A 27,353-nucleotide genomic window follows, 5' to 3' on the forward strand; every position below is an offset into this window, starting at 1 on the left:
CGACTCTACTGCGAGTCCTGTGGCAGTGGGGCCGCCAGCCGTGATGAGGGTGTGGACCCCCAGGAGGGAGTTCCAGCCCCAGTGTCCCACACCCTGACAGGGTCCGAGGCTCACAGACCTGGAGTCTGTAGCCCTGTGTCCAATGCATTCGGGGGCTTTGTCAGCTGGAGCCCACTGGGGCCAAGACCACTGGAACAGTTTTTGGGCTGGTCCATTTGGCATCTCCCCAGCTCAGTGGCTGCAGCCAGCCCTGCCTCTCAAGGCCCCGGGCACACGTGTGACTCAAGCTGCCCTGGGGCTGCCCGCTGCCCACCTGGGGCCAGAGGCTTGAAGCCCAGCCGGGGTCCCAGGCAGTGCTGGACTGGGGGCTGCGCTGCGGGGAGGGGCCCTGTCACTAAGGGTGCCACCCCCGAGCCCCTCCCCAGCCAGGGTGAGGTCAGCCCCTGCAGCAGCCTCTCCAGCCACTAGGAACTCAGGGGTCCGGCGGCACGGAAGCGCACCCGGGGAAGGTCCCAGGGCAAGAGCACGTCAGGAGGATGCCTGAAGGCCGGGACTTGGGGATCCTCAGGCCGCCCCGTCCCACTGGGAAGACACGCCCATCTCTGCCTGTCATCAGCTGCCGGCCAGCCCGAAGTGAGTGTCCACTGTTTACCTGGGCGAGGGGAACCACAGCCCCTGCCCCGCCCTCCCACGTGAAGCCGCCGGGGCTGGAGCCAGCTCTGGGACTACAAAAGGCTGCTGGCGGCTCCGAGCCATCCTCAGAGGCTGCCCTGGGCTTCCCGCCTCACACACCATGGGTGTCGGCCGGAGGAGGCTGGCCGCGCTCTGGGCACTGGCTCTGGCCCTGGCCTGCACCCAGCACACAGGTGAGGCTCACGCCGGCTCTCCCGGGCCGGCCCGGACCGCGGCCTGGAGACCCTGGGGCTCCCTGAAGTCCTAGGGTGGCCCCGGTCTCGGGGGGAGCGGGCGGCTCAGAGGCCTTGTCCTGGGCTCTGGTCAAGCCGTGATTGGCTCTTCCAGCTCGGCCCCCGCCCCAACAGGTTCCAGCTCGTGGGGTCGGGGAGGGGCCTTCGGGGGCTGCAGGGGTCCCCGTGGGGGTTAGGGGCTTCTGAGGCCGGGCTGCTCCCCCGAGCTGGGTCTGGTCCCCGTGTGCTTCTCTGCTGCTCACTGCCCTCTGCAGCCTGCCACCCTGAGCAGACCCTCGGCCCTCTGAGCGTCCGACCAGCCCCTGGGACCACCCCTCCAACACCCCCTGTTTACCAGCTCACTTTCCCTGTGGGGGCCTCCGTGAGGGGCTCCTGGGGGCTCAGTCTTGTGTGGAGGGTGTGATGGTGAGGCTCACAGGGCGATGGGGGCGATGGGGGCGGCCTATGGTCCCCGTGGCCCTCTGAGGCCCCCTCCTACTTGGGCCTGCGCCTCCCAGCCTCTGCTCCCCAGGGGAGGGCTGGCCCCGGACTGGGGTTGGGTGGCTCCCAGGCTTGAACATCAGGGCAGGCCCTGAGCGCTCGGCAGCTTGGGGACCACGACCTGGTCTGCCAAGGTCCCCATGGCCCCATGTGGCTCCCACACGCCGATCCCCAGCCTCCCCCTGCTGCTGGACAGTCCCAGAACCAGGAGGCTCTCCCTCTGGCCCTCTGGGTGTCCCCTTGGCTTCAGGGATGAAGCCAGGTTGTCCCTGGGGGGGTGAGGGGGATGAAACACCTGTGAGTGAAGATCGGCTCCCCCTCCTCCCCCTCCTCCAGAGGAGGGTCTGGTCCTCCCCTGCAGGGCCCGGGGCTGGGCTGGGCACCGTCTGGCCAGCTCTGGTGACGTTCTGCCCCTTTGGAAAGGCCTCTGAGGACCCCAGAATTCAGCTTCCTTTGGTGGCCTCCAGCGCGCTGAGCCCCTCCCCGTGGCCCAGAGCACCCCATTTCAGGAGCAGCTTTGTCCCCACTCTTGGTCCCAGGTCCCTATCCTGCTCGGAGTTTCCCTCCGGAGCCCTGGCTCTCTTTGGACAAGTGGCGTCCTCGACTCTCTGCTCCCTCAGGGGGCCGGCTGCTGCCCAGGGCAGTGCTGCCTTCTGTCCCTCCACGTGCCTGGCAAGGGCCCAGGGCCCAGCCCGGGTGGACGCTCAGTGAGCATGAACGAGCAGTGAATGAAGGAAGGGCCCCAGAGAAACCGGCTCAGGGCCCAGGACACCCCAAGTGCTCACGGGGTCCACCTGTGGGGGTGGTCAAGGGAGTCTGGCTCAGCAGAGAGCCGGGGCAACCTCAGATATGCGTGTGCAGGGATGAGATGCCCCAGCACCCCAGTCGGCGCAGAGAGACCCACTGTTCCTCTGTGCACTCCCTCTGAGGGGACGTGACTGCCCTTTGGCCGGCTCCGGCCCAGCGCCCTCTCCTCTTCCCACAGGCCAGGCCCACGACAGCTCTGAGAACCAGGACCTCCCTCGTGCCCGCCACGGGCCTGGCGGTGAGTCTCCTCCCCACGTGCCAGAGCCCCCGCCCCGGCCCACAGAGAGCCCTTGAGGGGTCACAGCTTTGGGTGCCTCCCAATAGCTATCACCTGGGGGGTCAGAACCTGGCGGCCCCCTGCAGGCTGCTTGCTGTCTCCCCATCGAGGCTGCCAGCAGGGCTCACAGCAAGTCCTCCTCGCTCCCCGGTTAACTCCTGATGCTTCCGGAGAGGCCGGCTGGGCGACGGCAGCCCCGCATGGCCGCCAGCTGCCCCGAACAAGGGGAGGCCTCGGGGACAGACCCAGCCAGCCTCAGTTCGCGTTTCCCCGGAGGGGCTCCCCTGTGCCTGGCCTTGGCGCCAAGGGCTTGTCTGGGGCTGCTGACGCTGATCCAGGCATTTCTGAGCTTTTGGGAGTGAGGAGCCCCCGGCGCAAGGAGTGCTCCGGGCCACAGGGCTCTGGGAGCCGCCAGCCTCCAGCGTCCCCCGCTGCATGGGCTGCAGAGGGCTCTGCATTCACACTGGCAGGGAGGCGGCTCACGCGGCAGAATCCGGAGCTGCCTGGGGACCCAGCAGCCTTGGAACGGCCAATCCAAGGCGTCGGCTGTGGGGCTAAGCTGTGTGTGGGCGGTAGGGGTGGGGCTGTGCATCACTGCACCCCTGTTTCCACAGGAGACCCCCTCGGCACGGTGACTGTCCACCCGCCTCTGAGGACGCCCCCCGTGGTGCGAGGTGAGATCGCGTGAGGCTGGGCGGGGGGGGGGGGGGGCCTGCGCTGGCCGAGCTCTCTCTCCGTCAGGCCTCGGGGCCGGCAGGGGGCAGCTTTCTGGGTGGACAAGGGCCCGAGTTCCAGGACGGCCGGGGCTCCGGGGTGTCCTGGGCCACGGACAGCAGGGTGTCCCAGACTTGGGCGCCCCTAGAAAGGCCCTGCTTTGTTTGACCCGCAGCCCTGAATGCGGCGCACGGCGGGCGGGTGTGCAGCACCTGGGGCGACTTCCACTACAAGACCTTCGACGGCGACCTCTTCCGCTTCCCTGGCCTGTGCAACTACGTCTTCTCCGCGCACTGCGGGGCCGCCTACGAGGACTTCAACATCCAGCTCCGCCGCGGCCCAGGGCCCAATGACACCGCGCCCAGCAGGGTCACCATGAAGCTGGACGGCCTGGTGGTCGAGCTGAGCAAGAGCTCCGCCCGGGTCAACGGCCGCCGGTGAGTCTGCGCCTGGGGCGGGGGGGGGGGGCGCTTCCGGGCGGGCGGGGGAGGGGCGCCGGGCGGTCCCCGAGAGGGCGGGGCGTGGTGCCCCCGGCCCCCGTGCTCAGCCACCTGCCCCCCCGGGGGCCAGGCTCTCACCCACCGAGTGCCCGCTGGCATCGTCTGCGGGCATGGTGACCGCATCACGAGTGTGACTGAGGGGCCCTCCCTGCCTGGGGTCCAGACTTTGTCATCCATCCTCTGGTGCCCTCGGAGCCTCAGCGGGGCCCTCTCTCCACAGGGTCCAGCTGCCCTTCGGCCAGTCGGGTGTCCTCATTGACCAGAGCAGCAGCTACGTGAAGGTGGCAGCCAGGCTGGGCCTGGTCTTCATGTGGAACCAGGACGACAGCCTCCTGGTGAGGCCGGGGACGGGGGGCAGGGGGCGGGGGACGGGAGCGCACCTCCAGCGCGGCAGCTTCCCCTGGGAGGGAAGGCCAGGACCCGCCCCCACGGTGGCAGTGAGGATGGGGCCCCAGATGCTAACGGAGCCCCAGGGTCCACATCCCCAGATGGAGACCCTGCATCTGTGGGGCTTTTCCTCCAAGATGACCCTGCTTGGGTTCATAGCTTTGTGGAGCTAGTGGGGAGGGTCCTCCCTGGGGCGCCCCAGCCCCTCTCTCCTTGGGACCCTCTTCTGTCCCTGCGCATCCTTGCCCCGCTGGAGTCTGACTCATTCTCTTATTGCAGCTGGAGCTGGACGCCAAGTACGCCAACCAGACCTGTGGGCTCTGCGGAGACTTCAATGGCGTCCCAGTCGTCAACGAGCTCTTCTCCCACAGTAAGCCCTGTGGTGCGCCGCCCCGCCTGCCCCGGGCTCCCTCTGCAGTGCTCCTGGAGGGCTGCCTTCCAGAACCCCAAGCCAGATGGCCAAATCCTAACACATGTGCACGCACCCGCACACTCGCGGTCTAGCATGCACACCCACCCACGCACACACAGGTGCACAGACTCCTGCACGCCCCAGCACACACAGCGTGCACACACCCACACCCCATCCTGCCACTGTCTGCTCTCAGCAGGGCAGCGGCCTCCTCTGGGTCCTCCTGTTCTCAGTGCCTGTCCACACCCTCTCCTGAAACTGACCTGCTCCAACAAGACCCTGTCACTGCTTCTTGGTTCTCGAAACTTTGCCACCAAGCAGTGGCCTTTCATGGGACCCACACCTGCCACAGCCCCGATCCCGGGGTCCCCTCTGCCAGGCCCATGAGCCCCACACAAAGCCCACCCATAGGAGCTGCCTTATGGGAAGCCTGCCAAGCACCCAGTGGCCAGGGCTCGGGGTCACTCTCCAGCCCACTAGGCTGCGTGCCGGCCCCGAGCGTCAGTTAACAGGTCTCAGTGCGCTGCTACGTGGCCCCGAACACCTGGGGGTTCCTCCTATCATCTCCAGGCTCCCCTACTGTCCTGCATAGCCGCTGCTCCCCCCGGCGGTGTGGACGGGGGTGGTGGACGTGGCGAGGGGCACTGGGATCTGCAAACAGCCTGGCGTTGTGCTTCTGGCAGATGTCAAGCTGACGCCCATCGAGTTTGGAAACCTCCAGAAGGTGGATGGCCCAGTGGAGCAGTGTCAGGACCCTGTCCCAGAGCCCCTGACGAACTGCTTGACCGGCTCTGTAAGTCCCAGAGCGAACAGGGGTCGTGGTGGGGGGTCCTGCTCCCACAGCCCAGGCCGAGCCGGGAGGTGGCCGTGAACCGGGGGACGTCCCCGAGCCTTGGCTGAGCCTGCGCCCCGGCTTTGCTCCAGGATGTCTGCGAGGAGATGCTGAGCGGCGGGCTGCTCTCGGGCTGCAGCGCCCTGGTCAACGCCAGTGGCTACCTGGACGCCTGCCGGCACGACCTCTGCCACTGTCAGCAGGCCAACCTGACCAGCTGCGCCTGCCACACCCTCGCCGAGTACTCCCGCCAGTGCGCCCACGCCGGGGGGCTGCCCCTGGACTGGCGGGGCCCCCCTCCTCTGCCGTGAGTGCCCTGGGGTCCTGGCCCCGTCGTGCTGTCCTGCCTGGGGCTGGAAGCAAGGGCTGGGTGTGACGTGGACCCCGACCTCCTCCCTGCAGCCCAGACGTGCCCCCGGAACATGCAGTTCCACGAGTGTGGCTCGCCCTGCGTGGACACCTGCTCCAACCCCGGGCACTCCCAGCTCTGCGAGGACCACTGCATCGCCGGCTGCTTCTGCCCCAAGGGTGAGCATCCCCCCACCCCGTGAATCACACAGATGTGTTCTGAGTGTTCGAGAAGGACGGCCCCTCTGTGCCGGCTGGAGATGTCCTGGGCCCCTGGGTCTGAGGAACCCCTGTAGGGCAGGGCCACCATGGGCAGAGGGCCGGTCCCCTCCACACTCACGCAGTGGACACAGCCCGGCACCTGCCACATGCTTGCCTGCCTCTGCAGGGATGGTGCTGGATGACATCGGCCACACTGGCTGCATCCCGGTGTCCCAGTGCTCCTGTGTGTACAATGGGGCCACCTATGCCCCAGGGACCGGCTACTCCACAGACTGTGCCAACTGGTAGGACCCTGGGACCCTGCCCTCTGGTCCTCGTGGACGTGCCCTGGGATGGCCCCTGCCCTCTGGTCCTCGTGGACGTGCCCTGGGATGGCCCCTGCCCTCTGGTCCTCGTGGACGTGCCCTGGGACAGCCCTCAGGGACTGTGGCCCAGGTGCTGCCCACCCTCTCCCACTGAGGGCGCCGGGCAGGGGCCAGCAGCTCCCCAGGCAGGCGCTGATGGGCTCCAGTCCTATGTGGTGATGTGGGGCGGGGCACTGGTGAGACGCCCGTCTGCCTGCCGTCTCGGAGTGGGGGTGGGTTGCTCCGGGGGCTGGCCCACACGCGGCCCCTCCTTGCTCTCAGCACCTGCTCTGGAGGCCGGTGGAGCTGCCGGGAGGTGCCATGCCCCGGCACTTGCTTGGTGCTGGGGGGCGCACACTTCTCCACCTTTGACGAGAGGCAGTACACGGTTCACGGGGACTGCAGCTACGTGCTGACCAAGGTATGCGCCCTGGCCTCACCCCGGACAGGGTGGCCTTCAGGCGGCCTCCAGCCGTGGGTCCATGCGTCCTCCCTGGACCTGGGCTGCGTGTTGGTGCCGCGCCTGGGGGTCCCTATGCTGAGTCCCCCAAGAAACCACCCCCGCTCTGGGCGTGGCCTGTGGGGTTTACAGGTGGGTTTAGTAGGGGGAGGAAGGCCGGAGTGGGGCTGAGCGTTGAGGGAGGACCTGTGTTCCCAGCCCTGTGACAGCAGCGCCTTCACCGTGCTGGCCGAGCTGCGCAGATGCGGACTGACCGACAATGAGAACTGCCTGAAAAGCCTGACACTGAGCCTGGGCTCGGGGCACACGGTGAGTGCAGACCCCGGGGCTGGGGTGAACTTCGCCCAAGCCCCCGGTCCGCCATGGGCAGCAGGTGGCCCGGGCACGGCCCAAGGACCCTCCCACCAACTCCCGCCTCCACCTCTTGCGGGTCCTCTGCACGACCGTCCCCAACAGGGAGCAGCGCAGGGACGGGCACTGGGCCTCCACGCGCCCGGGAGGCCCAGGACGCCTCTCCGCTGCAGTCGACGTCTTTATTTTAGTAAATCTTTGTTTTGTTCACATGATCAGTGGGTGTCCAGTGCCTGCAGAAAGCGCAGACAAGCAGGCTGAGCCGGCGGCCGGGCCGTCAGCCCTCCTCTGTAGAGCCCAGACCTGGGCACGGCCCTGGGGGGCCCGTCCTGACCCCCACTGTGTGCTTCTCCAGGTCATCGTGGTCAAGGCCAGCGGGGAGGTGTTTGTGAACCAGATCTACAGCCAGCTGCCCGTCTCCGCAGGTGAGCCCGCCTGCCCTGGTCACCCCTCGAGGGTCCGGCCCCTCGCACCCTACTGACACCTGGTCCTTGTGTCCACAGCCAACGTCACGCTCTTCAGACCCTCCACTTTCTTCATCGTCGCCCAGACCCAGCTGGGCCTGCAGCTGGACATCCAGCTGGTGCCCCTCATGCAGGTGTACGTGAGGCTGGCGCCCGAGCTCCGGGGGCAGACCTGCGGTAAGAGGGTCATTGCCCTGGCCACCAGAGCCCGCCCTCCGTGGCTGGGGGACACAGGGGCCTCATACTGCCCTCCCGCCCCCAGGCCTGTGTGGGAACTTCAACCAGAACCAGGCGGACGACTTCCGGACCATCAGCGGCGTGGTGGAGGGCACGGCCGCTGCCTTCGCCAACACCTGGAAGACCCAGGCCGCCTGCCCCAATGTCAAGAACAGCTTCGAGGACCCCTGCGCCTTCAGCGTGGAGAACGGTACGTGTGTCCGCGAGCCCCGCTGGCCCGCCTGGTGCCAGGGCCCCCTGGGCCAGAGGTCTGGGTGTGGGCTCTGGCTGTCCACCCCGGCCCAAAGGGGCAGGTCAGGTGGTAAACCAGCAGACCCGCCAACACGCAGCGCCCTGGCTGGGTGGGTCCCGGAGGAGCAGGGTGCTGGGGGGGTCGGGGAGTGAGGCCCACCCTCCCCGTGCCCGCCACCAGGCTGGGGGCGCTCGGGAAGGAGCCTCAGACCTGCTCATGCCTGGCGTAGTGCTTTAGACGGGCCGTCAGGAGCGCGGGGTGAAAGGAAGTCTGCTCACCTGGAGGGAGCGCCCGTCTGACATGCCTGTCCAGCCCCGCTGACCGTCCCTCCTCCTCTGTCCACAGAGAAGTACGCTCAGCACTGGTGCTCGCAGCTGACCGACCCCCACGGCCCCTTCGCCCGGTGCCACGCCTCTGTGAGCCCCAGCACCTACTACTCGGTAATGCCACCCACCTGCCCCCTCCCTGGGCCGTGCGGCCACCCTCAGGGTCCCCAGGGCTGTGGCAGCAGGGTCTGGGCTATTTGGTCTCTCTGGCTCTGTTCCCCTCGCCCCCATTCACTCACTCACTCGCTGGCTCACGGCGAGGTTCCTGCAGCCGGCCTGAGGGTCCCCCAGAGAGCGCATAGCCCACCGGCCCGGGGCATAAGTGAGAAACCAGTGGCAGCTGCGATATTCTGGTGTCCGAGGCTGACCACAGAGGGCTGGACCGTTGGGTCACAGAGATGAGGGGCCCTGGTCCTCCCAGTGCCTCTGCCCAGCAGGGGGTTTGGCTCCAAGACGCGCTGTGCAATTTCTGCTGAGGGACGTTTAGGGAGAGGTCCTGGAGAGGCAGGAGCTCCGGCAGATCAGGGGCTGCTCACCGCTGGGGGGGCTGGGCTCCCTGACGTCCCGAACCCCTGACATCCTCCTAGAACTGCATGTTCGACACGTGCAACTGTGAGAAGAGTGAGGACTGCATGTGCGCCGCCCTGTCCTCCTACGTGTGGGCCTGCGCCGCCAGGGGCGTGCTGCTGAGCGGCTGGCGGGACGGCGCGTGCAGTGAGTGCGCGGGGAGCAGGGTGGGCCCTGCGGTGGATGCTCCAGGGGCCCCTGTCCTCACAGTCAAGCTCACAGTCCACGGAGCGCCCAGGCCAGGGCCCCCAGGACCCCAGCTAGGACCATGGGCCTGGCGGGGACAGGGGAGCCAGGGTCCCGGGCGATGGCCGCTGGCTCTGTCCTGAGTGCTGCCCCTTCCTGGCATTCTGCAGCAAAGCCCACGGCCACCTGTCCCGAGTCGATGACCTACCACTACCACATCAGCACGTGCCAGCCCACCTGCCGGGCCCGGAGCGACGAGGACGTCACCTGCAGCGTCAGCTTCGTCCCTGTGGACGGCTGTACCTGCCCCCATGACACCTTCCTGGACGACACGGGCAAGTGTGTGCCGGCCACCAGCTGTCCCTGCTACCACGGGGGCTCGATGGTTCCCAACGGGGAGTCGCTGCATGAGAGCGGGGTCATCTGGTAAGAGCCGCCGCCGAGCGGGTGGGGCGGGCCAGCTGGGGAGGCCCTCTGACCGCCCTCCCCTTGCAGCTCCTGCACCCAGGGCACGCTGGCCTGCATCGGAAGCCACTCCTCGGCTCCAGGTGAGCCCAGGGATGGGGGAGGGGCTCTCGGTGACCTGCGCGTGAAGCTATGGGCCGTGGGGGTGTGGGGGCTTAGACGCCCCCAAGTCGGCGAGGCTGGTGGCCGCTGCCCCGCTTCTCTGCTGCGCCTGGTCTGCGCCCTCTGGGCTCCACAAGAGGGCGCACCGCACGGCGGCACACGCACACGCCCGCCCCAGGGCGGCAGCCTCCACCGTCAGGAGACACGCCCCTCAGAGCCAGCCCGGTGGTCCCCTGATGCCCCCTCCCTCCCCAGCCTGTGCCTCCCCCATGATCTACTTGGACTGCCGCAACGCCACGCCCGGGGCCGCAGGGGCCACAGGGGCCGGCTGTCAGAAGAGCTGCCACACGCTGGACATGGACTGTGTAAGTGCCCCGATGACCCCACACCTGCTCGGGCCTCGTGGGCTCCTGTGAAGAGGCCCACCAGGTGGGCCCTAAGAGGACCCTGCCTGAGGGCTGCCGGGCCCGCTGTCCCTGTGGCCCCCCCCTCCCGCCCCCAGCCCACCCAGGCCCACTGAGTGGAGTCTGCCCCGCCTCACAGTACAGCCCCCAGTGCGTGCCCGGCTGCGTGTGTCCCAACGGGCTGGTGGCCGACGGCGAAGGCGGCTGCATCCCTGCGTCCGACTGCCCCTGCGTGCACAACGAAGCCAGCTACCGGGCCGGCCAGACCATCCGGGTGGGCTGCAACACCTGGTACGCCTCAGGGCTCAGAGCCCCAGCCTGGGGGGCGGGCCCCGGGAGCAGGAGGCGGCACCCCGCCAGCGAGGCCGCCCACACCCGGGCAGGCCCCTGGAGCCTCAGGGAGGGAGGCTTTGGCCTGCTGAGTGCCCTGTCCCTCCCCAGCACCTGTAAAAGCAGGATGTGGCAGTGCACGGACGAGCCCTGCCTGGCCACCTGCGCAGTGTATGGGGACGGCCACTATCTCACCTTCGATGGGCAGCGCTACAGCTTCAGCGGGGACTGCGCGTACACGCTGGCCCAGGTACGGTGCGCGGTCAGCCCCTCCTAGACACCCCCCACCCTGCCCCTGGCCTCGCCCCTGGGACAGCTCTCCCCCCCCCCCACAGGACCACTGCGGCGGGAACAGCAGTGCTCAGGACGGCTTCCGTGTCGTCACTGAGAACATCCCCTGTGGCACCACGGGGACCACCTGCTCCAAGGCCATCAAAGTCTTCCTGGGGGTGAGTGGGGCCCGGGGGGAGCCCCTGGGAAGGCTGTACTCCCAGGACAGGGGCCGTGGGGCCGCGGGCCGACTCGGGAGGTGGCAGGGTCCCCATCCAGAGCCTCACTGGCCCTGCCCCACACAGAGCTACGAGCTGAAGCTGAGTGACGGCAAAGCAGAGGTGATCGAGAAGGACCCGGGGCAGCAGCCGCCCTTCTCCATCCGCCAGATGGGCATCTACCTGGTGGTGGACACGGAGGTCGGCCTGGTGCTGTTGTGGGACAAGAAGACCAGCATCTTCCTAATACTCAGCCCCGAGTTCAAGGTGGGCCCCCTGGGAGGCCGCCGCCCTCACCCCAGGCCCAGGGTCGGCTGGGAGCAGGGGTGCAGTCGGGGAGAGACAGAGACGGAGAGAAAGACAGAGGCAGAGAGGGAGACAGACAGACAGGGAGGGACAGAGCGGCAGCAGGAGCCGCCACACACTGCTGGCCCCCTGCTCTCACAGCTCTGGACACCAGAAGTCCAGTCGAGGTGTCCTGGGGCCGGATTCCCTCCCAAGGCTCTGGGGGAGGGTTCCTCCCGCCTCCTCCAGCTCCCGCGGCCCCGGTCACCCCGTCACCCCAACCTCTGCCTCCCGTTACTGTCTTCACTCTGTCTGCGTCCACATGCCCCCTGTCCTTTAGGGGTACAGGCACTGGCCCAGCCGCCCCAGCTCGCTCTCAGCTCGCTCTCGCCCGCGGAGACGCTCTTCCCTCGCAGGGCCACGCTCCCCGGTGTCGGGTCAGGACCCGAGCCCGGCTCGGGGTTACAGCTCGTAGCCCACTGTGCTGTCTCCCCCGTGCCCTCGCCTCCAGAGAGACTTGGGCGCCCGGTGGGGCTGCTCTGGGGAAGCTGTGGGCCCCATGGGTGGGGGTGAATGGGGTCGCAGGGCTCTGAGCCTGAGCCCCCGTCTCTGCGTCCACAGGGGAGGGTCTGCGGGCTGTGCGGGAACTTTGATGACAACGCCCTCAACGACCTCACCACGCGGAGCCAGTCCGTGGTGGGCGACGTGCTGGAGTTTGGCAACAGCTGGAAATTCTCCCCGTCCTGCCCGGACGCCCAGGACCCCAAGGACCCCTGTACGGCCAATCCGTACCGCAAGTCCTGGGCCCAGAAGCAGTGCAGCATCATCAGCGGGGACGCCTTCAGTGCCTGCCATGCCCATGTACGTGGGGCACTCCTCCGGGCCCCTGGGGAGGAAGGGACAGGGTGGGGGCCCAGTGGCTCCTTGCCACCCTCTGGGGCCACCTGTCTGGCCGGCCACGTGGGACCTGAGCTCCAGGGAAATTGGCCCAGGCCGACACCAAGCCATGCCAGTCCCCGAGAGCCATGGGAGGGTGGGCCCGGCGCCTGAAGCCTCTTCTCCGCAGGTGGAGCCGGCCAGGTACTACGAGGCCTGCGTGAGCGACGCCTGCGCCTGTGACTCTGGGGGTGACTGTGAGTGCTTCTGCACGGCCGTGGCCGCCTACGCCCGGGCCTGCCACGAAGCGGGCGTGTGCGTGTCCTGGCGGACCCCGGACATCTGCCGTGAGTGCCCACGGACGCGTCCATTAGGGCAGGACGGGGACACAGGCAGTGACGAGAGTTGTGCTGAATGCAGGAGGGGTGGGAGGGCTTGAAGGGGATCTGCTGAGCTCCCCCAAACCTGCGGAGCCGGGCGGAGGGGGCGGAGCTGGGGGGCAGCTCCAGCTGAAGTCCCCCGCCTCAAGGTGCCGCATCCGTGAGAAGCCCGCTGACCACGCTCCTTGCCGCCCCCTGTGGCCCGCAGACCCCACGCCCCCGAGGCCACGTCCACAGGCACAGGGGAGGGATGCGTCTTTAGAACGGCTCGTGGTCAAGGATTGGGGCACGGGGAGCCCCCAGGCTGTCCTCCAAGGGCGGCACTCGCGCCTGGCCCTGAGCCCCCTGCCCCCTCCCCGCAGCCCTCTTCTGCGACTACTACAACCCCCAGGGCCAGTGCGAGTGGCACTACCTTCCCTGCGGCGCCCCCTGCCTGAAGACCTGCCGGAACCCCAGCGGCCAGTGCCTGCACGGCGTGCACGGCCTGGAAGGTGGGCTGCTGCCCTGCTGGCTGGGAGGGGCGGCCCAGGGGCCCGGGGGTGCGGGGTCTGTCCTGGGGGTCCTCTGACCCCCTGTGGTGCCTGTGGAGCTGTAGCCTTGAGCCCCCCACAGCGTTGTGGGCGACGTCCAGGGCTGGGCACTGAGTGGAGGCGGGAGGTGGGGGGTCAGGTGACGCGCAGTTCGTCTGGCTGGGACTCAGGCCTCTCTGGCCCACAGGCTGCTACCCCAAGTGCCCACCAGAAGCCCCCATCTTTGACGAGGACCAGATGCAGTGTGTGGCGTCCTGCCCGACCCCACCCCCACCGCCGCCCTGCCGCGTCCAGGGCAAGTCCTACCGGCCTGGCTCAGCCGTGCCCTCGGATGAGAACTGCCACTCCTGGTGAGTCCTTGGCTGGAGCTGAGAGGAGCCTGGAGCATGTGGGGGGTTCTCCCGGCCCCCTGCCGTTGGGGAAAGGCCCCACCAGCCACCTCCCAGGAGGGCCTCCTCCCTTGAGGGCCGGGAGGAGCCCTCCAGCCTGGGTTTGCTGTGGGGTCCACCGAGGAGCTTCCTTGCTGCAGGATGAGGCTGGCGGGTGAAGGAAGGGGGCAGAGGGGAAGCTGAAACGTGACACCCACCGAGGATCCCCAAGACAGACACCCTTGAGAGGAAGCGGCCATCAGAAGGCCCGAGGGACTCTCTGGCCATGCTGGAACCGGCCTCCTCTGGTCACTGACTGGAGGGGCCCCCTGACGGGGTGTGACCCCACTGTCCTGCCCGCCCCGGCACGGGGCTTGCCCTACGCCCCCAGACTCACCTGCTTTCTTCTGTTGCCAGCGTTTGCACTGAGAGCGGCGTGCGCTGCACCTATGACTCGGACGGTGAGCAGGGGTGGCCCTCCTCGTCTGGGGTCCCGGGTCCCCGCCTGCCCCCCAGCCCCTGACCGCCAGCTCCCTGCTCCCCTCAGCCTGTGTCTGCACCTACGGCGGCCAGCACTTCCGTCCCGGGGACATCATCTACCACACGGCAGACGGCACGGGGGGCTGCATCTCCGCCCGCTGCGGGGCCAACGGCACCATCGAGAGGAGGGTCTACGCCTGCAGCTCTACCTCCCCCACCCCGGAAACCACCTTCTCCTTCTCTACGACGCTCGGTAAGGCGGACGCACTGGGTACCAGGCAGGGCTGCCCCTCGCCTGGGAGTGAGGAAGGGGCCGGGACGGCCAGCCTCCCCGCAGCCGGGAAGGGCCAGCCTCCTCCAGGCTCCCTGGCAGGACCCACGCCCTCAGTCGTGCTCTCAGGGCTGAGGCTCCCAGCACGGGGCAGGGGCTGCGAGCAGAGGCTCCCCAGGCCGGCCCCCAGGGCGAGGACCACCTGGGAGCCCCTGCCCAGGTGCGCTGCCATCCAGTCTTCTTCCGTCGTGCACGTGCCAGGCGCCTCGAGGCTTTACCCTCTTCCGGGGCATCTAGGGGCCGTACCAGAGCTTCCCCAAACGTCGAAGAGCCCCTGTCCCTTTGGCTTTTGGGGCGACACGTGCAGATTCTGGGGAACAGGCTTCCCTTAAGTGAGCCCAGCTCGCCTCCTGGCTCAGCTGCGATGAGCGCCACAGCCACACGGCCCAGGGCCCCGGGGCCTCCCCCGGCTCCTGTCGTGGGCGGAGACACACAGGCAGACAGACGTGGTGAGGCCTCCAGGCAGCTGACGGAAGAGGCAGGGCGGGGTGGCCTCAAGGACTCGGGGAGCCGTGTCCTGACGCCCGGCCTTTCCGCTGTCTCTTGCCCTCAGTCCTGGGCCTGACGCCTCCACCTGGCACGCGCCCCAGCCCTACCGAGAGCACGGCACACACCCCGAGCAGCACCCCATCCACCGCCCCGGGCACGTCCCCGAGAATGCTGTCTTCAGTAGCCACCCCCTCACCCACCCCGGGCTGTGAGCAGCAGTGCCAGTGGTCACAGTGGCTGGACGTCAGCCGTCCGGGACGCGGCACAGACAGCGGGGACTTCGACACACTGGAGAACCTCCGTGCCCATGGGTACCAGGTTTGCCGAGCACCGAGGCAGGTGGAGTGCCGGGCCGAGGGCGCCGCTGGGGTGCCACTCCAAGTCCTGGGGCAGCACGTGGAGTGCAGCCCGCAGGTGGGGCTGACTTGCTACAACAGGGACCAGGCTTCCGGGCTCTGTGAAAACTACCAGATCAGGATCCTGTGCTGCTCCCCCGAGGACTGCACCCTCAGCAGCACCACCTCTCCTGTCACCTCCAGGACAGCTGACACCAGGACCAGCAGGACCACCTCAGTGCCCTCAGGGAACACTTCTTCCTCAGCCCCCATCACCACAACTGGCCTAACCACTGTCTCCACGACTAGCAACACACCTGCCCCAGGTTCCACCACACCTGCCCCAGGTACCACCACACCTGCCCCAGGTTCCACCACACCTGCCCCAGGTTCCACCACACCTCCCCCAGGTTCCACCACACCTGCCCCAGGTACCACCACACCTGCCCCAGGTACCACACCTGCCCCAGGTTCCACCACACCTGCCCCAGGTTCCACCACACCTGTCCCAGGTACACCTACACCTGCCCCAGGTTCCACCACACCTGCCCCAGGTACCACCACACCTGCCCCAGGTACCACCACACCTGCCCCAGGTTCCACCACACCTGCTCCAGGTACCACCACACCTGCTCCAGGTTCCACCACACCTGCCCCAGGTTCCACCACACCTGTCCCAGGTACCACCACACCTGCCCCAGGTTCCACCACACCTGCCCCAGGTTCCACCACACCTGTCCCAGGTACCACTACACCTGCTCCAGGTTCCACCACACCTGCCCCAGGTTCCACTACACCTGCCCCAGGTTCCACCACACCTCCCCCAGGTTCCACCACACCTGCCCCAGGTACCACCACACCTGCCCCAGGTACCACACCTGCCCCAGGTTCCACCACACCTGTCCCAGGTACACCTACACCTGCCCCAGGTTCCACCACACCTGCCCCAGGTACCACCACACCTGCCCCAGGTTCCACCACACCTGCCCCAGGTACCACCACACCTGCCCCAGGTTCCACCACACCTGTCCCAGGTACACCTACACCTGCCCCAGGTTCCACCACACCTGCCCCAGGTACCACCATACCTGCCCCAGGTTCCACCACACCTGTCCCAGGTACCACCACACCTGTCCCAGGTTCCACCACACCTCCCCCAGGTTCCACCACACCTGCCCCAGGTACCACCACACCTGTCCCAGGTTCCACCACACCTGCCCCAGGTACCACCACACCTGTCCCAGGTTCCACCACACCTGTCCCAGGTACCACCACACCTGTCCCAGGTTCCACCACACCTGCCCCAGGTACCACACCTGTCCCAGGTACCACCACACCTGCCCCAGGTTCCACCACACCTGTCCCAGGTACCACCACACCTGCCCCAGGTTCCACCACACCTGCCCCAGGTTCCACTACACCTGCCCCAGGTTCCACGACACCTACTCCAGGTACACCTACACCTGCCCCAGGTACCACCACACCTGTCCCAGGTACCACCACACATGCCCCAGGTTCCACCACACCTGCCCCAGGTTCCACTACACCTATCCCAGGTTCCACTACACCTATCCCAGGTTCCACTACACCTATCCCAGGTCCCACTACACATGCCCCAGGTCCCACTACACTTGTAAAAGGAACCCCCTCGACTTCCAGCCCAATGTCAGTTTCAACAGTTTCAACCACAACCTCTGTGCCGACCACAGCCCCGGGGACCTCCATTCCCCCTGGCACATTGACGCCCAGCGACAACCCCTGTCTGCGAGAATCATGCACTTGGACTGAGTGGATTGATGGCAGCTATCCTGGATCAGGGAGAAAGAGTGGAGATTTTGACACTTTTCAGAATCTGAGATCCAAAGGATATAAATTCTGCGCAAATCCCAGGAACGTGCAGTGCAGGGCAGAGCGTTTCCCGAACACCCCGCTGCAGGAACTGGGGCAGGACCTGATCTGTGACAAGACGGTGGGGCTGATATGCCGCAACGAGGACCAGCTGCCCCCAATTTGCTACAACTATGAAATCCGGATCCTGTGCTGTGAGGTGGTGAATGTGTGCACGACAAACACCTCCCCCTTCACCACGCCCGGGGCCACGCACTGGACCACACGCGAAACCAGCACTGCCTGGACCACTGTCCTGCCCTCACCTTCCACCCTCCACAGCAGCACCGGCTCCCCACCCGTGTCCCCAGCAAGCAGGGTCACCCCCAGCACACATGAGCCCTCCCCACCTGGGACCAGCCCCGCCTCCTCTCCGACGACCAGCACGACCTCCGCGCGCACAACCGGCCCCCCCTCCTCTCCGACGACCAGCACGACCTCCGCGCGCACAACCGGCCCCCCCTCCTCTCCGACGACCAGCACGACCTCCGCGCGCACAACCGGCCCCCCCTCCTCTCCGACGACCAGCACGACCTCCGCGCGCACAACCGGCCCCCCCTCCTCTCCGACGACCAGCACGACCTCCGCGCGCACAACCGGCCCCCCCCCCTCTCCGACGACCAGCACGACCTCCGCGCGCACAACCGGCCCCCCCTCCTCTCCGACGACCAGCACGACCTCCGCGCGCACAACCGGCCCCCCCTCCTCTCCGACGACCAGCACGACCTCCGCGCGCACAACCGGCCCCCCCTCCTCTCCGACGACCAGCACGACCTCCGCGCGCACAACCGGCCCCCCCTCCTCTCCGACGACCAGCACGACCTCCGCGCGCACAACCGGCCCCCCCTCCTCTCCGACGACCAGCACGACCTCCGCGCGCACAACCGGCCCCCCCTCCTCTCCGACGACCAGCACGACCTCCGCGCGCACAACCGGCCCCCCCTCCTCTCCGACGACCAGCACGACCTCCGCGCGCACAACCGGCCCCCCCTCCTCTCCGACGACCAGCACGACCTCCGCGCGCACAACCGGCCCCCCCCCCTCTCCGACGACCAGCACGACCTCCGCGCGCACAACCGGCCCCCCCTCCTCTCCGACGACCAGCACGACCTCCGCGCGGACAACCGGCCCCCCCTCCTCTCCGACGACCAGCACGACCTCCGCGCGCACAACCGGCCCCCCCTCCTCTCCGACGACCAGCACGACCTCCGCGCGCACAACCGGCCCCCCCTCCTCTCCGACGACCAGCACGACCTCCGCGCGCACAACCGGCCCCCCCTCCTCTCCGACGACCAGCACGACCTCCGCGCGCACAACCGGCCCCCCCTCCTCTCCGACGACCAGCACGACCTCCGCGCGCACAACCGGCCCCCCCCCCTCTCCGACGACCAGCACGACCTCCGCGCGCACAACCGGCCCCCCCTCCTCTCCGACGACCAGCACGACCTCCGCGCGGACAACCGGCCCCCCCTCCTCTCCGACGACCAGCACGACCTCCGCGCGCACAACCGGCCCCCCCTCCTCTCCGACGACCAGCACGACCTCCGCGCGCACAACCGGCCCCCCCTCCTCTCCGACGACCAGCACGACCTCCGCGCGCACAACCGGCCCCCCCTCCTCTCCGACGACCAGCACGACCTCCGCGCGCACAACCGGCCCCCCCCCCTCTCCGACGACCAGCACGACCTCCGCGCGCACAACCGGCCCCCCCTCCTCTCCGACGACCAGCACGACCTCCGCGCGGACAACCGGCCCCCCCTCCTCTCCGACGACCAGCACGACCTCCGCGCGCACAACCGGCCCCCCCCCCTCTCCGACGACCAGCACGACCTCCGCGCGCACAACCGGCCCCCCCTCCTCTCCGACGACCAGCACGACCTCCGCGCGGACAACCGGCCCCCCCTCCTCTCCGACGACCAGCACGACCTCCGCGCGCACAACCGGCCCCCCCTCCTCTCCGACGACCAGCACGACCTCCGCGCGCACAACCGGCCCCCCCTCCTCTCCGACGACCAGCACGACCTCCGCGCGCACAACCGGCCCCCCCTCCTCTCCGACGACCAGCACGACCTCCGCGCGCACAACCGGCCCCCCCTCCTCTCCGACGACCAGCACGACCTCCGCGCGCACAACCGGCCCCCCCTCCTCTCCGACGACCAGCACGACCTCTGTCCCTACACCTGGGACTCCCTACTCCACATCCGGGGCCACCACCTGCTGGCCACAGTGCGCGTGGACCAGGTGGTTCGATGTGGACGTCCCCTCCCCTGGGCCCGATGGAGGAGACTCTGAAACCTACAGCAACATCACCGGAAGAGGAGAGAAGATCTGCCACCTACCCGAGCACATCGCCCGCCTGGAGTGCCGAGCGGAGAGCCACCCGGAGGTCAGCATCGCCGAGCTGGGCCAGGTGGTGCAGTGCAACCCCAAAGTGGGCCTGGTGTGCCGGAACCGGGACCAGAGCGGCCCGTTCACGACGTGCTTCAACTACCAGATCCGAGTGCTGTGCTGTGAGCCCCCAGAAGGCTGCCCTTTCCCTCCTGTGACCTCCTCTGTGACTTTATCCAAGACTCCTCTGTCCCCAGAGTCCACCTCCACGGTGTCCTCGGTGACACCGCCCAGCCCCACGGAGCCCTCCACCACAACGTGCTACTGCAGCGTGTCCGGCAGTTTCTACCCTGCGGGTACGTGGCTCCTGTCCACGGTGTCTGGTGTGTGCTGACCCTGCTGGCTGCTGTCCTGTTCTCAGAGCTACTGTGTGAGGGGAGGGGAGGGGTCCCCTGTTCTGTGACCGGGCTTGGGGCTGTGGACGGGGTCAGAAGTAGCTGTCACTGAGAATATGCCCTTCATATCTGAGTGAAGGCCACCTGCCGGGCCAGCCGCCGAGCTGACCACCAGCCTGAGCCCCTCCTGCTGGGACCCCTGCTCTGCCTGGACCGCCTGTCCCTTTGTCTTGCAGGGTCCATCATTTACCAGCAGACCGACCTCTCCGACCACTGCTATTACGCCGTGTGCAGCCTGGACTGCCATGTGGTCAGGCGGACTGACCACACCTGTCCCACCAGCACACCGTCTCTTCCCCCGACCACCTCCCCACCATGGTCCTCCCCGTCTACGTCGGTGCCTCCGAAGGGATGCCCAAATGCAGTGCCCCCGAGGACGGTAATCCCACCTTTCCTGCCGCCCCTGGGCTCAGGGGCGCATGCAGGGCCCCCCCGCGCCTTCCCCATTAGGCCGTGGCGTCACGTGTGCGTGGGGGTCGGTGCCTCCCGGACCGATTCAGGCTGCCCATGGGGAGAGGCCGTTTCTGGTCGCCCAGAACTTCTGGACTGGGATGCCAGGGCGTGGGGTCCAGGGTTCAGACTCTGCTTTCTGATAAGGGGGCCAGAGCAGGCGGGGATGCTCTGGGCAGGGTCGACAGCCAAGGAGCGGGGTCCGGGTAGTCCGCACGTGGGGAGCAGTTGCAACTGGGCAGAGTGGGGAGGGGGCAACCTGCACCCACTCAGAGACCCTCCCTCCAGTGGGGATGCGGAGGGAACAGTCGGGTGGGGGTGCCGGTCCCAACCCCGGTGCCCCTGCTGGCTTCTCTCTCCGGGGAGGCCCAGGCCAGCTCTGAGCCCTGAGGGTCGGCGCCGGGTCGGGGGCGAGGCCCTGCAGCTGTCCTTCCTCCGCAGGAAGGCGAGACCTGGGCCATGCCCAACTGCTCTCAGGCCACCTGCAAGGGCAACGGGGTCATCACTGTGAGGCCGCGCCAGTGCCCAGCGGTGAAGGAGCTGACCTGCGCCAACGGCTACCCCCCCGTGAGCGTGGCTGACGACGAGGGCTGCTGCTTAAGCCACTACGAGTGTCAATGTGAGCCCGGCGGGCGGGCGGGCAGAGAAGGGGGCTCCACTAAGGCGGGACAGGATCTCGGGCCTGGGAAGGACCCCCCAGCAACAGGGCAGAGGTCATGGTGCCCGGCCTCCTCCCGGGGTGCCCAGCGGAACCCTGCCCGAGCCCAGAGCCCCCGGGGCCGCGCGGGGTGGGTGAAGAGGGAGGGAGTCTGGTCCCGCCCCTCAGGCGGCGCTTGCAGCTGCTGCACAGGGCGCTGGCGCGAGTGCTGACCGCAGGGCGGGCCCGCCACTCCCCTGGGCGCAGGGACACACGTGCCCTCTGGGGCCCCGGGGTGTGGGCTCCGGTCAGGCGGCTCCTCACGCCCGCAGGTGTGTGCAGCGGCTGGGGCGACCCCCACTACATCACCTTCGACGGCACCTACTACACATTCCTGGACAACTGCACGTACGTGCTGGTGCAGCAGATCGTGCCGGTGTTCGGGCACTTCCGGGTGCTCATCCAAAACTACTTCTGCGACGCTGAGGACAGGCTGTCCTGCCCGCAGTCCATCATCATCGAGTACCGGCAGGACCGCGTCGTGCTGACCCGCAAGCCAGTCCACGGGGTGATGACCAATGAGGTGGGGACCCCGGGCAGCTCGCGCGTGCCGGGTGGGCAGCAGGCGCTGGGCAGCGGCTTACCTCCCGCCTCACCCGTCTAGATCATCTTCAACGAGAAGGTGGTCAGTCCCGGCTTCCAAAAGGACGGCATCGTCGTCTCCCAGACTGGCATCAAGATGTACGCGACCATCCCTGAGCTCGGCGTCCAGGTCATGTTCAGCGGCCTCATCTTCTCGGTGGAGGTGCCTTTCAGCAAGTTCGCCAACAACACAGAGGGGCAGTGTGGTGAGTGCCGGGCCCGGCCCCGCCCTGGCTCTCTGGGCTCGGGTCCTCCCTCTGGTCGTTAAATGCAGCTGAGAGTGTCCAGTAGGGGACAAGGGTCAGCCTTGGTGCGTCCCTCCAGGAGCTGCATTCTTGGCGGGGGGTGAGGCTGCCCATGTGGCCTGGGGCCCGCAGGCAATTCTGCTTTCTGGCTGCACAGGGGTCCTGCTACAGGACTCACACCTGAGGCCCACACCTGTCCGTCCTGCCTGGGAACTGCCCTGGGGGCCGGCTTCCCGGAGGGAGAAGGAAGCACACAGAGGCCAGGGAGCCGGTCCCATGGTAGCCCCCGGAGAGCTGCCTGGGGACATCGGGTCCCGACCCCCAGCTCGGGGACACTGTGCCCCAAGGGAGGGCTTGGGTGTCACTGCTGTCCCCAGCCACCTGACTGCTGCCTCCACGCCCCAGGCACCTGCACCAACAACCAGGAAGATGAGTGTCGACTGCCCGGGGGGGCAGTGGTGGCCTCCTGCTCTGACATGTCCAGCCACTGGAAGGTGACCGTCCCTGACCAGCCATCCTGTGACGGGCCTCCCCCGACGCCCATTATACCCAGGACCACGGCCGCCCCGTGCCCACCGTCACCAATCTGCCAGCTCATTCTGAGCGAGTGAGACTCCCGGGCTGGGGCGGGGGCTGAGGCAGGGGTTGGGTGGGCAGTAGTCCTGCTGATCTCATGTTTCTGGGGTGACAGGAAGACGGGGGCCTGCAGGGACTCCTGAGGGAGAGGGACCAGCCTGGGCTCCAAGCAGAGTCGTGCAGCTGGAGCGCCACGCGCAGAGCCCAGCAAGGCTGGCCGGCAGCACGCTGTGGGTCAGGGCACAAGTCCTCACTCGGGTAGCACCCATGTGAGCGGGGCAGGGGGGCGCCCAGCAGAGAATTTGCAGAAAGCAAAGGCTGTGTACAGCTGGACACCCTCCCCGCCACACACGGATCGCCCCAGGGGCCGGGGACACGCTGCACACGGTTGACCCGGCGGCTCCCTCCCGTGGGGCCCTTCGCCAGCGAATGCCCGCAGCCTGGCAGCCCCACTGCAGACCTGCCCCACGACCCATGTGTCCCTGTGCCGCAGGGTCTTTGAGCTGTGCCACGCGGTGCTCCCGCCATGGCTGTACTACCAAGGCTGCCTCTTCGACCAGTGCCACATGCCCCACTCGGATGTGACGTGCTCTAGCCTGGAGCTGTACGCTTCGCTCTGTGCATCTCATGGCGTCTGCGTCGACTGGAGGGGCCAAACCAACCGCACATGCCGTGAGTGCCTTCCCTGGCCTCAGACAGCCCCCGTCCCACTGGGCAGTGGCAATCAGCTTGTGGCCTGGGACCAGGTGGCCTGGGACCAGATGTGCTGGGCCACTGGTGGGACTGGGTGGTCAGGGTGGGCTTCCTGGAGGAGCAGGGCTGAGCCCAGAACAGAGTGCATTTGTTTCCTGGAGAGAAAAGAGGGGGCACCCAGATCACAGCGCCTGGCACAGGGGGTGGTGGTCGTGGGTTCTGATAAAGAGGGCGGTGCAGAGCACACAGCACAGGGTGCCCAGACAGCCCAGCCAGAGGGGGCCCAGGGTCAGAGCCTCGGGGCTCTGTTGGTGCACTCCAGCCTCAGGCGTGGCTTCCCTCTCCTCGCAGCCTTCACCTGTCCTGCTGACAAGGTGTACCAGCCCTGTGGCCCGTCCAACCCCTCCTACTGCTACACCAACCACAGCACCAACGCTGCGTAAGCGCCCGCCCTCTTCCTCCAGGACCCCATGTTTCCCCCGGGAGCCCCCAAGCCGCCTCTCCCTGCCCTGGGGGGCCGGCCGTGCTCACCTCCTGCTCCCGCAGGGTCCTTCGGGAAGAGGCTCCATTCACTGAAGGCTGCTTCTGCCCAGAGGGCAGGTCGCTGTTCAGCAGGAGCACGGAGGTCTGCGTGCCCGACGACTGCACCAGTACGTCCCCGGGGCTGGGATCCCACGACCCCCTTGGGGTCTGCTCTGCTCAGCCAGACTCCAGAGCTTTCCACCATGGCCTAGTCCACCCCAGCCCCTGGTCCCTGGCCCCCAGCATGAGGTCTGCCCCTGACGGGTTGGGGGCTGTGGCTGCCCAGCGTGACCTCCATCTCTCTCCTTGCAGGTTGTCTGGGGCCCCACGGGGAGCCTGTGGAGGTGAGCACAGCACCCTTGGGGGCTGGGGGCTTCTTCTCTGCACCAGAGGCTCAGAGGAGAGGCAGGGAGGTGGGCAGAGCCTTCCCAGCAAGACCCAGGAGGCTTCCATGTGCGGGCGCCCATAGGCCCCTGTAGGAGAGTGTGGGTGCCGGCCCCAGCCTGGCCGTGCCCCGTCCTCCATGGAGAGCCCCTCCTGCCCTGTGAAGGTGGGAGCGGCGAGGAGGGAGGCCGGTTGCCCACACAGCTCCCCGGTCCCTGTCTCCCGGCCCCTGTGGGCCCCACGGAGCCCCAGCAGCCCTCAGCCGCCTGCTCCCTGCTCTTCCTGCTGGCTGCTGCTGCTCCGGGGCAGACGGGTGACCGACAGCTGGGGCTCACACGTCCCTCCCCTTACAGCCCGGCCACACTGTTCACATTGACTGCCAGGAGTGCACCTGCGAGGGCAGCCCCCAGACTATGCGCTGCCGGAATCAGGCCTGCCCGCCACCCCCCGCCTGCCCCGAGCCCGGCTTCACGCCTGAGCCTGCAGACCCGCAGCCCGGGCAGTGTTGTCCTCAGTATCACTGTGGTAAGTCTGGGGCGTGTGGGGGTCACGCACGCACTGGCTCAGGGCTGGCTGGCTTTGCCCTGAGGGTCCCGAGGTCCTGGTGCTGCCCCTCCTCGCTCCCAGTGTGGCCCCATCTGCTGACCTCCCGAGGGAAGGCTCGGGGGTGTGGGCATACCACGAGGTCAGGGTCTCCTCCGCCCCAGCTGAGAGCCCACTACCTGCCCACTGGGTGGTCAGCGCTCAGCACTCAGGCTGGGGTGGGCGAACACAGGCAGAGCGGAAGGCAGGCCTCCTGACGCCCCCTCCTGTCCACTCTCTGCAGCCTGCAACACCAGTTACTGCCCCCGGCCCGTGGGCTGCCCCGAGGGCGCCCGCTCCATCCTGACGCACAAGGAGGGGGCTTGCTGTCCGAGCCAAAGCTGCAGTGAGTGTCCTGGCTCAGGGCCCCTGGGGTGGCCGTCACCGAGCAGTTGTCCAGGGGCCGGGACGCAGTCCTGACGGGTGGGGGCAGCGGTTGCGCAGCAGGAGGCGAGGGTGGGGTGCTGGGTGATGAGGGTGGCCCTGCAGGTCTGCTTGTCTCCCCTGGGCAGGCTGGACCGTCTGCAGCGTCAACGGCACTGTGTACCAGGTAAGGACCAGCTGGAGGTCAAGACCCCCGCGGCCTCCAGGGCGTGGGGTGCCCTGGGCCGGCCAGCTTCTCCCCGAGGCGGGGTCCCTGGCAGTGCCAGGCCTCTGGGGCTTGGGTGGACTTCAGGAGAGCCCACAGCCCATACCCTGACCGTGACGGGGTCCCCACCTCCGTTTCCCTGGCCGGATCCTTGAGAGCTCGTGACCTCCCTGAGGTGCAGCCTTGGGGGTCTGTCCCTGAGACAGGGAGGGGGCACTGCCGAGGGTTGCCCCAGGGGGGCGAGTCAGCCCGGCGGGGCCGGGCCTGGAGGCAGGGGCACCAGCCCCCCGCGGCTCACTCACACTGGTCACCCTGGCTCCCCCAGCCTGGCGCCGTGGTCTCTTCCAACCTGTGCGAAACCTGTCGCTGTGAGGTGCCCGGGGGCCCCCAGGCGGACACGTTTGTGATCAGCTGTGAGACCCAGATCTGCAACACCCACTGCCAGGTGGTGAGTGCCCGTGCCCACACCCCCGCCCCTGGCAGCGCCCAGCCCGGGCTCAGGCCGCACGTCTGTGCCTCCCTGCAGGGCTTCGAGTACCAGGTGCAGGGCAGCCAGTGCTGCGGCTCGTGTGTGCCGGTGGCCTGTGTCGTGAACGTCAGCGACAGCTCTGCCGTCCTCGTTCCTGTGAGTAGTAGCCACAGGGCCCAGCCCGAGGGCTTCGGGGTCTTGGGGTGACTCTGGGGCAGGGCAGGCCGCGGGCTCCAGGGAGGCCAGGACTCGGGGCCAGCCCCACCCTCCAGAGGGCCATGAGCCCACAGGACGGTGCGGTGCCGGGTGGGCAGTGTCCTGGGGCACCGGGGCCCTGGAGAGCCGTCAGTGCAAGGCCTGCACAGGGCAGAGGCCAGGGGGACCTCCGGAGGCCCTGGGTCTGGGTGCTAGCAGACAGACGCTGCGCCCTCCCCTGCTGGAGCAAGGGCCCTGGGGATGGCCCCTCACCTGCCGGTCGGGCCTCCTTGCAGGCCGGTGAGTCCTGGTCAGACCCCGACAGCCCCTGCGTGACACACAAGTGTGAGAAACAGCGGGATGTGCTCGTGGTGACGACCGTAAGGAAGGAGTGCCCCCCCCTCAGCTGCTCAGTGGTGAGTCCCGGCAGCCTGCCCTGCCCAGTGGAGCTGACAGGGGCCACGGGAGGGCCAGACCCTGGACGGGACGGGACGGCCATGGGCAGCCTGGCGCGGTGGGGCAGGGGCGCCGCCTCCTGCGTGGGGCGCTGCCCACGCCTGTCTGAGCCTGGCCTGTGTCCCGCTCCCCGTTTCCACGGGGGCTGCCCCAGCACTGACACACTTTGCCCGCACAGGACAAGGCTAGCTTGAGTGAGGACGGATGCTGTCTCTTATGCAAAACCAGCGGTGAGTGGGCGTGTCTGTGGGGGTGGAAGGCGGGGCGCTGATTCCCACCTGCCCGGAGGAAGGCCGGGAGCGCCCGCCGGGGCTGACCCTCTGCCCCACCTCCCGCGTCCTGTCCCTCCCCAGGGTCCAGCTGTTCCGTGCACCACAAGCACCAGGTCCTCCAGCAGCAGGGCTGCAGCTCCCCCGAGCCTGTGCGCCTCTCCTACTGCCAGGGCAAATGTGGGGACACCGCCTCCATGTACGTGGGCCCCTACCTTGGTCAGGCCCAGGAGCTCCTGCAGGCAGTGTTGGGGAAGACACAGCCTGTCCCCCCCAGGGCTCGGGGCAGGCGGATGAGGTGGTGGTGAAGGGGCAGGAATGGGGGGGCTGTAACTGCCACCCCAGACAGCAGGGTCCTGCGGCTGGGTGGGGGGCTGGGCTGGGCTGGGGAATCCTGCCCTTCTGTTGACTGAGACCCCAGACTAGGGGTCCCTGTTCGTGGCTTGTGGGACAAGTGGTTGTTGGGAGCCTCGGGGGGCTGGGATTGAGCCACGGTGACTGGCACATGGAGCCGCAGTGAAAGGCTGTCCACCTGCCTCCAGAGCACTGGTGGTGCGGGTGCTGCGTGGGCCGGGCGGCCCATAGGCAGAGCCAGTGCTGAGCCGGCCCCGTCCACAGGTACTCGCTGGAAGCCAGCGGGGCGCCGAACAGCTGCCGGTGCTGTCAGGAGCTGCGGGTGTCTCCAAGGAACGTGACGCTGCACTGCGCCGACGGCTCCCGCAGGGCCATCAGCTACACTGAAGTGGAGGAGTGTGGCTGCGTGGGCCAGAGGTGCGACTCGCCTGGAGACCTCGGCCACTCGGAGGAGTGGGAGCCTGAGCACAGCAAGGAGCAGAGCAAGGAGCACAGCAAGGAGCAGAGCAAGGAGCACAGCAAGGAGCAGAGCAAGGAGCACAGCAAGGAGCACAGCAAGGAGCACAGCAAGGAGCAGAGCGAGGAGCACAGCAAGGAGCAGAGCAAGGAGAAGGGGCAGAAGCACTGGGGAACAGGGGCCCTGGGTCCCAGGCCTCTCCAGTAGACAACCAGAGCCCTGCCCTCA

General features: G+C 68.1%; 1 protein-coding gene across 1 annotated transcript; it reads left to right on the top strand.

The window, feature by feature from the left end:
- Positions 1–793: 793 nt before the first annotated feature.
- On the top strand, positions 794–27,348 carry MUC5AC (mucin 5AC, oligomeric mucus/gel-forming). Its single transcript, XM_064491810.1, is given in 54 exon segments — positions 794–881; positions 2,392–2,451; positions 3,105–3,164; positions 3,380–3,641; positions 3,925–4,039; positions 4,371–4,461; positions 5,187–5,296; positions 5,428–5,626; positions 5,738–5,863; positions 6,000–6,189; positions 6,532–6,670; positions 6,908–7,018; positions 7,416–7,485; positions 7,564–7,701; positions 7,787–7,951; positions 8,339–8,433; positions 8,907–9,033; positions 9,243–9,498; positions 9,568–9,620; positions 9,895–10,004; positions 10,183–10,334; positions 10,485–10,623; positions 10,709–10,822; positions 10,949–11,128; positions 11,768–12,007; positions 12,213–12,369; positions 12,765–12,893; positions 13,120–13,282; positions 13,718–13,761; positions 13,848–14,033; positions 14,665–15,173; positions 15,245–15,658; positions 15,660–15,696; positions 15,699–16,568; positions 16,645–17,216; positions 17,255–18,861; positions 18,935–18,999; positions 19,426–19,506; positions 19,782–19,984; positions 20,497–20,674; positions 21,025–21,275; positions 21,357–21,540; positions 21,985–22,186; positions 22,649–22,827; positions 23,200–23,287; positions 23,395–23,498; positions 24,581–24,682; positions 24,849–24,886; positions 25,251–25,373; positions 25,452–25,550; positions 25,886–26,005; positions 26,224–26,265; positions 26,362–26,513; positions 26,933–27,348. Coding segments are annotated over 54 exon segments (10,689 nt in total). The 3' UTR covers positions 27,333–27,348.
- The last annotated feature ends 5 nt before the right edge of the window (positions 27,349–27,353 follow it).

This window comes from Camelus dromedarius, chromosome 12, assembly GCF_036321535.1.
Source record: "Camelus dromedarius isolate mCamDro1 chromosome 12, mCamDro1.pat, whole genome shotgun sequence".
NCBI lineage: Eukaryota > Metazoa > Chordata > Mammalia > Artiodactyla > Camelidae > Camelus > Camelus dromedarius.